Here is a 9,150-nt window from a genome sequence, read left to right on the forward strand (position 1 = left end):
GCTGGCTCGCCAGAGACAAGACCTCGGTGCGGGAGGCAGCAGCTGTGGCGGTGGGGGAGGCGCCGGCGCCCGGCGGGAGGAAGCGGGATCCGAGGGAGGGAGGTCGTCGCAGATGAGATCCGGGAGGGTGGGGTCGCGGATTGGTGGAACACGGAGAAGTTTTTATTAGAAGGGACTCGTTGCCGCAGCAGCTTGTGAGATCGGAGCGTGGCACGTCGGCCGTCTCACTCTCAACAGTTTGTTTCGGCACCTTGGGCCTTAATCATGTGGTTCATGGTGGCCCAACAAATCCGAATGGAGCTATTTTTGGAGCGGGCTTCTTGTCAGGGATCATTCTTCAAAAAAAAAAAAGATAAACACAACTTCTTAGCAGCTTTCCCCCAAAAATTCTAAAATTATATCGATTATTGAAATTCATTTAGGATTCGTTTTGTCCTGTACCCCTAAACATTTCCTGAATCCTGATACAAGTGTGAATGTATACCACTTCATAATCTCTCCGGTTAAGGATTCTTTATGCATTTATGAAGAGCTTTTTTCTTTGCAAAATCTATGTTGTAGTCTTGTAGAATGGACAAACTTTGTGCCAATGGAATGAGGTTCCAATCACCTCACCTTTTCTAGAAAAAAGAGTGGTATCCTCCCAGCCCTATGTGTAACAAGTGATTCTTCTTAAAGATTGATATTGTTTATAGAGCAGACTGTCATCAATTTATTTGGATATTCTTTTCTCCAACATACGATATATGGACGAGAAAATTCCACCGTGGAATTTGTAACAATTCGGAAAAGGAGAAAAAGGCGCTAATGGAATATGTCTCCTCCTCGACAGGCTCCTTTTCAAGATATATTATATGATTCCGAACTTCATACTGGGTCTCCAAGGCCGCTAGCTATGTAACATTTTGTCTTGGGAGGAACTCAGACGGGGCGGACCCATGGGTTATGCCAAGTGGGCCATGACATACCCTGTGCAGGCCAATGTCTATTGCATACTGAAGAATGAATTCTAAACTGTTCTATAAGAAACATTTATAACTCCATGCACAATTGTGTGGCCTGGTGGTTTGTAGTGTGGATGTGTGGGGCTCCTACCCAAGAGGTTTCCAGTTCGACCTCCCGTGTCAGTGCATCGTTACTAGAAGGCAATCCCTCTATATTACAGTGCTGCATTTTAATTTTTTATTTTCTCTATTTCCCAGCAACGCTTTTCTATTTATTAAGAACAACTTCAAGACTCTCTTTACATTATTCTTTATTGATAGGAATAGAGTTTTTTATAAAAAAAATCAATTAGATCGCCAAATATTACCATTCTTTATTTCTTTGCTAGCAAAAAATGAAAACAAGACATATCAATTTTAATTCAAATAGTGCTTTGCTTTCTTATTTTCTCACTAGTGCATGACGTACTACCAAGCTACACTTAAATTTCATTTCTTCTATTTTTCTGTCCCTCTATATATTAACTATGCAACTTATGCTTTAGTAACGAATTGCTCTATTATCATGCCTTATTGGTCATAAAACATCCAATGTGTTGTTAATATAAGTAGTCACATTCAGGTGAAAGAAAACCCATTCAAAGCTATTCTTTTAATGATCAGGATGCAATTCGGAAAGCTTATATATAATTAAAGGTCCTTTCAAACTTATGCACATGGTTAGCTTGAATAATCGAGACATCAGATCATTCAGAAAGCGCCAGGTAAAAATGTCAGATAAGTAGTATTATAAGTCTCTCCTTAGCTATATTTCAAACTATTTGTATATTTTTTGGAATTAGTTGTCATCGTTTCTAGCATAATCTTTGGATTTAAGGCTTATCATGCTATTTAATACATGTAGTTTTACCGAATTGAAATATGGTTTTATCAAATTGAAAATGGTTTTACCGGATTGTATAAGGAATTTTTTGTGCGGCATACCCTACGTTAAAATCCTAGGTCCGCCACTTTCAACAGAAAATGTTTCTCATATGTTCTATTAGTTGAAAATCAAACTTCAAAAGGCAAAAAAGAACTTCAAAAGCCTGATTTTGCATCTTATAATATGTTGACATATCGAGTAGCCTTCTTTTGCCCTTACATTAGAAAGAGACAAAATAGCCTAAAACTTGTGTCGACAAGAAATTGTTTGGGGTATTGCATTCAGGTAAATCATTGGATCTCTTAGACAGCTCCAAAGCCATCCTTGGAATAGGGTAGATAACAAGCTAATCGGACCCTTTGAGTTTTTTTTAAGTTAATATGTTATTATTTATTACTCCTATACAGCTGTTCGTTTGGTTGTGGCTTGTCGTAAACGATCGTAAATTTCCAGCAGGAACAGTATTTTCTCTCACACAAACCAGCCAACAGTACTTCTTCACGAACCAGTAACGATACGAACCAGCCAACCGAACAGGTTGTTTGATATTCAAATTCAAACTGAGTTTAATGAGCCAAGTTAAAGTTAAAATTCATTCAAATCAGCTATCTTGGTTTCGAAAGGAAAACAAATGCATTCGGACAATTTTAAAATGAGACAACTGAATGAGCCTTTTGTCAAGCCCTACTTGGAACCATATTAAGAGAGTGCATTTTTTTATGCTTTGTTAGAAGCTGCTGCAATTCAGGGTGCAGTACACTTGAGAAATGGACTAACAACTACTTCCTCCATCCCAAATAAATTAACTTCTTTTAAGTCAAACTTTTTTAAATTTAATCTAATTTATAGACAAAAAGCACTATGATATCAAATAAGCATACTATAAAAAGCATACTTTATGGTGTGTCAAACGATACTATGACTTGAATTCGAGGAATGGATCCTTTGATCTGATGCCTGGCATTGGATATCCGTATGAAATCAGATTATTCTGAGCTCAACAGATTTCAAATGAGATTGGGATGTATACTGACGATGCTGACGAATGTAGCAGATTGCCATGACAGCTATATTGTTACTATCTTTATGTTCCTTTTGGAATGTACCACTATCTATATATTTGCTTATAAATACACCAATCTCAATTTTGTTGTTTCTATCCTCTTCGATCCGATACACTGGTCGCACAGCTCGTTATTGTTACAGCGAAATGGAGAATAATCAGGGTGTGGAAGAGAGATAAATTAAAAAAAAAAAAACTCGCGCCGTCGCACCACTCGATCCCAGCCTCTCAGATGTCAGAGCAACCTGTCGGACAGGCTCGGCAGGCGGCGGAAGAAGTTGACCGCTGGCGGGGGCATAGGGTCCCGGAACATCGGGTGGCGCAGGTAGTAGAACCCGCTGGCCACGGCCACCATCTTGGGCGGCATGGCGTACAGCGCGACGGCCACGGCGAAGCTCACGCCCACGAAGATCCGGCTGGCGCGCGGGTCCCGCCAGCTCACCAGCGCCTGCAGCCGCTCGCCCTGCGCCGCCACGTCGCCCATGACGCGCTGCACCCGCCCCGCCAGCGTGCGCAGCCGTTCGTACCGAAGCCGGAGGACCTCGGGCGGCGGCACCGGGTCGAACTCCTCCTCCAGCTCGTCGCCGTCCACCGTGTCGGCCTGCGACAGCCGCGCGTCCATGCCGGCGGGGCCCCGGGGTCGGAACCGGTAGTACCACACGCCGATCATGAACACGTACAGCGACGCCGTGGGCACCACCAGCTCCGGGTACCACACCAGGACTAGATAGAGCGCGTGGACCAGCACGGTCGTCGACGGGTTGCGCCACCGCTGCACGCCGTCCAGCCACCGCGCCAGACCCACGGCCCAGGCGAGCACCCCCATGATGCGGAACCAGTTGGCCTTGGCGCGCCGCACGCTCCACGTGTGCGCGTCCGCGTCGAGCATGTACTTCACCACCTCTGGCCCCAGCGGCGGCTCCGAGCGCGCCAGCCATGTGGCCACGGTGCGCACGGCCGCGCCCCGGAGCGCCTCCTGCTGCGCGACGCCGATGGGGCGCAGGTAGTGCATGCGCGGCAGCAGCGGCGTCGTGTACGTGGCCCACGTGTCCGGGAGCTGCGCCGGAGACGAGAACCGCACGGCGAGCTGCACCTCGCCCATCTTCTTCAGCCCCGACCGCAGCAGCACCAGCAGCGGGTACGACGCCGTGTACGCCCGGTTGCTCTCCAGCGTGGACACGCGCACCCGCACCTTCCCGATGCGGTAGTCCTGCCGCTCGTCGCCGGGGCCGGCGAACATGCGCCAGTTGTCGAACACGGCGACCGTGAGCACAGTGCACGGGTCGTACACCTGCCACGTGTACTGCTCGTTCCACTGTGGGTTGAGGCTGTCGGTGATGGTCCGCGTGCGCACCCACTTTTTGCCGTACTTGGCCACGCAGTACGCGTCCGTCGACCCCTTGACGCCTCCCTTGGTCTTCATCGGCAGCAAGCCGCACGCTCCCATGATGCCGAGCTCCAGCACGCCCACCGGCGGCTTCCACAGCTGCTTCGCCGTCGGCCGGTAGTCGCTGCACACGTGCGCCGCCTCGTCGAGCACGTGGTACCCGCCTTCCAGGCAGAGCCGAAGGTGCAGCCGCCCGGAGTAGAAAGCCGGCGGGCCGCCGGCGTTGCCGGGAGGCATGCCGATGCCTGACGTCCCGCCTTCGAGGGTGAACCATCTCGACGCGACGATCTGCCGCTCGTCGAGGCGCTGCTCTATGGTGGTCACCGGGATGGTTGCGTGGCCGAGGAGCGCGGGTTCCTTGATCATGGACCGATCCTCCACTAGCACGATGATGTTGTCGTCGAGCGGCTCGGACGCGACGAACATGAGGTCTTCGGACCACGCGAACGCGGAGCCGCTGCTGCTGGCCACTGACCGTCGTGTCCGCGCCGACTGGAAGCCAAGCTGTATCTTGACGCGCACGTCGAACGGCAGCCCCGGCAGCGGCGCCGGGACGCGCAGGTCCTGCGCCTCGATGACGGACGCCCTCAGGTACCAGAGCTTGGGCGACTGGTACACCTTGGAGCGCGTGTACGCGGCGTACGGCGCGTCGGTGTTCCACGCCTCCGGGAACGCGTCGTCGGCCTGCGTGCCGATCCACACCGCCACCATGATGTCCCCCGTCACCATGCCGGGCTCGCCGCCCTCGAGCCTGTACCACTGCGGCGCCAGCGGGCCATCGGGCTGGTCGCGGACAGGCACGTCGGAGAGGTCGAAGCACACGCCGCCGAGGAAGGCTTCGGCAGGGGAGGGCGCGCCTCCGTCCCACACGGAGATCTCCAGCGTGGGCTCCGTCCTGGCGTGGCTGATGGCGAACACCTGGTTCCATTCGGGGTTGCCGGTGCCGGAGACGTCCCGGCCAGGCCGCGATCGGAGCGAGTGCGGACCAGCCTGGACCTTGACGTACGGGCCCTCGCAGGCGCGTATGCCGCGCACCCGCACGACGCGCACGAAGAGGTAGCGCATCGGCTCCACCAGGTCGTACGACGACGACTGCACCGGTTCCACGGACTCACCGGTGGACACGAACCGCCCGGGGATGACGCGGGGAGAGGGCGCGTAGTAATCCGGGCCCAAGCCGCCGCTCGGGTGGCGCACGACGCGGACGCGCTCCGTGGCCATCCGCGTCTTTCGCACCTCGGGAGGGTACTGGTCGCCGGATTCCGGTTCCGGCGCTGGCTCTGGCTCCGGCTGCGGCGGCTCTAGTGGCGGCGGCGTCATTGCCCCGTGTGGCCCGTGTACCGGCGGCGGCATCACGGGACCGTGGGGGCCGTGCGGCCCGTGCATCGGCGGCGGCATCATCGGACCGTGGGGGCCGTGAGGCCCGTGCATCGGCGGCATCATCATTGGTGGGTGCATGGGCGCTTCCTCCACGATAATGATCGGAGGTTGCGCCGCCGGCTGCTGCACTTCGACGGCGGCCTCAGTCGGCGCGGGCATATCTGGGAGCTCTCTCGGCGCTTCCGGCGGGACCTCCGGCGGCGGCGCGTTGTCGGCCTGCTCCGGCGGCTTTTCTTCCGGAGGCGGCGGCATTACTGCAGGCTCGTCGTAGTAGTAAATCTTGAGTCCAACCTCGCCGCGGATCCAGCTGATGAGGCTGCGCTTCTCGAGCGGGAAGTAGACGATCCCCTCCTCGCCGCGGCGCGAGAACTGGGAGCCGTAGATGCGGACGCGGCCGAGGAAGTGGTTCTTGCCGCTTCCCCCGCCGCTGCCGGAGGGGTTGAAGCGGCGGTCGTGGTAGAGCGAGATGTCGAGCGCCTCGCCGTGCATGTTCGCCGGGTCATGCACGACGAACTCGAGGCGCTCGTGCCACTGCGGGTTGAGGTCCCGCGGCACGGTGCGCGTGCGCTTCCTCTGGCCGTCGAAATCCACGACCGCGAAGGCGCTGGACGTGCCGAGGCCGTCCTTGGACACGAGGTCGCGCGCGTCCACCACCTCGACGGCCAGCCTCCGCACCATCGGCAGTGGCCCCGGGGGCGGAGGGCCGCCACCGCCACCGCGGGCCGCCATGGGCGGAACCGCGGAAGCAAGCAGGGGATGGTGGTGATGGTGAGCTAGGCGACGGTGTGAAAAAGAAAGCAAGAAGGCGACGGCGAAGGGAATACGGTTCCTTATGATCAGTCGGCGTGGGGTGGTGGAGCGATCAAGTGGTAGCTCCTTTTGCTTTTGAGGAGAGCTCTAGTGTGCTTTGGAGAGGGAGGGAGAATCTGTGCTAGAGTGAGAGAGGCGCAGATGAAGAGAAAGGAAGAAGTAGTTATTCTTTCTTGACGTGGAAGCTCTCAGCTTTGTGCGGGCAGAATCTGATCTGTTCTTGGCGCTTTTGAATGTGCACTGAAGCGATTTGGTGCCGGTGGCGCCGCTGCGCTCGTACGCGACTTCTTCCTCGGCCTTGTTTAGATCATCAAAATTCCAAAGTTTTTTCACTCTTTCTCCATTACATCAATTTTTGGACGCATGAATGGAACATTAAATGTAGGTAAAAAAAATAACTAATTATACAGTTTGGTTGTAAATCACGAGACGAATCTTTTGAGCCTAGTTAGTCCATGATCGGACAAAGTTTATCAAATACAAACGAAACGTGCTCTGTTCTGTGCCGTGCCTCGCGTTCCCAAACACAGGCCGACAGTTAACAGAGTCTTCCGTTTCCGTATTTGTGCTCTGTTCTGTGCACGGCTGCAACCAGCACCAGCAGTACTGGTTATACGCTCTCCTTATCACTTGGCTGATTTTTTTCCACCATTAAATCTAGATCTAAACTCTTTCAATAGACACACCTCCTAGCTGTCATAAAACAAACACGAGCCAGAGAGGTCTGTTCGCGAAAAAAAAAAGTTATCATAAAATGTAAATTTGATTTTATATCTCCTTCAGCTACAGTGGCGCCACAATGCTTTCCTACTTCGCTTCTCATCTCACCTACTCTACCACCTAAAATAGATATCAATGTTTCGTCTTAGGCCCTGTTCGTTTTGCTGAAAAGCAATGGTTGAAAATAGTGTTCGCTGATTTGTTGTGAGAGAAAACACTGTTTGTTCACTGAAATAATACGACTCATAAGAGAAGCGAACATATCAACAGGGCGTTAGTCTTACGTATGTCCTCAATATCTGCGGTGGGTATATTGTCGTTGCACGACGTCTCCCCATTCCCCTTTCATGGTCTCTACCACCATCATTACATGCTGCTCTTCACCAGCCAACCATAGAGATGCCGCGTGGCGCTAGACCTACCATAGCGTATAGTTGGCCAAACGGGCCACACGGCCCCGCTAGGCACGGCACTACGCGGATAGACTAGCCGTGCCGTGCCTGTTAATGCCGCCGTGCCGATATGCCGGCCCAGGCACGGCACTATCATGTCTTAGCCGTGTCGTGCTGTGTCACTGGGCACGGCGGCCCAGCAGTGCCCATGCCGGCACTGGCCCTATAAGTGATCAATACTTCAAACTGATCAGAATCACAAAGTCTGAATATTCAGAATCACAAACTGATCAGAATCACAAACTGAACAGAATCAAAGAGTCACATAAACTGATCAGAATCACAAACTGATCAGAATCAAAGAACTTATCAAAGAGTCTAAGTCACACAAAGTTACATGTTCAGAGAACTTATCAAAGACTCAAAGTCAAATAATCACACAAACACAGCAGAGAACTCAAGCGTCTCGTCGTCGGATCCAGCCATCGCCACTCGTCGGCGCCCCGGTCCCTCAATGGCTTCAGACAAAACAGAGCAAGGGTTAGTACAGATTGAGGGTTAGGGTTAGGGTTAGGGTTATGGACTTACCTTCAAAGCCGGAGCACTAGAGTCGCCGGTGAGGTCGACGAGGCACGGATCCGATGAGCACAGACGACGAGGGATGGATCCGGCGAGAAAACCGACGGATCTAGAGAGGAAACCAATGGATCCGACGAGGTCGACGACGGATCTGGCGAGGACGAAGCGAGATCAAGGGTTAGGGTTAGGGATTGTGCAGCGATGGCTCCAGAGGCCACCGGAGAGCGAGAAGAAGTGAGAAAGTCGGAGGCGAGAGACGAGAGCGAGTCGCCTTCTCGCCGAGAGAGGAGAGCGAGGCGAGAGAGGAGCGGGCGAGATGGTGCTGCGGGGGAGAGCTGAGAGAGGAGAGCCAAGAGAGACAGAGAGTGAGACTGAGAGCAAATGAATTAGGGCAACAGAGACTGAAAGCGAGGCGAGAGCGCTGCGGTTTTATACCCCCGATTCCAACGGCCGGATCCAACGGTCGGATGGGAGCGACGCCGGGGATCCAACGGCCACCTGCAGCCGAGCCGTGCCGCTGTCGGGCTGGCCCATATAGCATGTCGTGCTTGGGCTAGCACTACGGGCCAGAAATGACGGCCCAGGCACGACACTAAGGCCAGGCCGTGCCAGGCAGGCACTGGCACGAAGGCCGTCGGGCCGGGCCGTTTCTGGGCCGTGTTGATTCGTGTCGTGCTTGGGCCAGCCCGTAGTGCCGGGCCAAATGGCCAACTATACCATAGCGTACACCTCCCAAGTGGGAAAGGTAAACCCAAGCATTATTTATTAGATTAGATTGCCGTTGTGACATGAAAGAGTAATCCGGTACTAAAATTTTGACGAAATGGAGAGTGCCACATGTGGTTTAGAGAATTTGATCCTTAACTACTAGTAAAATATATGAGCTGCACCTGATAGCTATGTAAAATGACTTGTTTATGTGTACATCAAAGATAACTTCTACTAACAAA

At 53.0% G+C, this 9,150-nt stretch overlaps 2 protein-coding genes across 2 annotated transcripts in view; both read right to left on the bottom strand.

The window, feature by feature from the left end:
• The window catches only part of LOC136545946 (probable V-type proton ATPase subunit d), an 8,286-nt gene extending 8,114 nt beyond the window's left edge, over positions 1-172 (bottom strand). Inside the window, exon 1 of the mRNA XM_066537907.1 lies at positions 1-172. The gene's annotated coding sequence lies outside the window, so the exon portion shown is untranslated.
• Positions 173-2,945: 2,773 nt separating this feature from the next.
• On the bottom strand, positions 2,946-6,584 carry LOC136545947 (protein QUIRKY-like). The gene has a single exon (XM_066537908.1). It carries the CDS (start codon positions 6,426-6,428, stop codon positions 3,168-3,170), a length of 3,261 nt encoding a protein of 1,086 aa, XP_066394005.1. The 5' UTR covers positions 6,429-6,584; the 3' UTR covers positions 2,946-3,167.
• Between the last annotated feature and the right edge of the window lie 2,566 nt (positions 6,585-9,150).

The sequence above is a fragment of the Miscanthus floridulus genome, chromosome 3 (genome assembly GCF_019320115.1).
Source record: "Miscanthus floridulus cultivar M001 chromosome 3, ASM1932011v1, whole genome shotgun sequence".
Taxonomy (NCBI): domain Eukaryota; kingdom Viridiplantae; phylum Streptophyta; class Magnoliopsida; order Poales; family Poaceae; genus Miscanthus; species Miscanthus floridulus.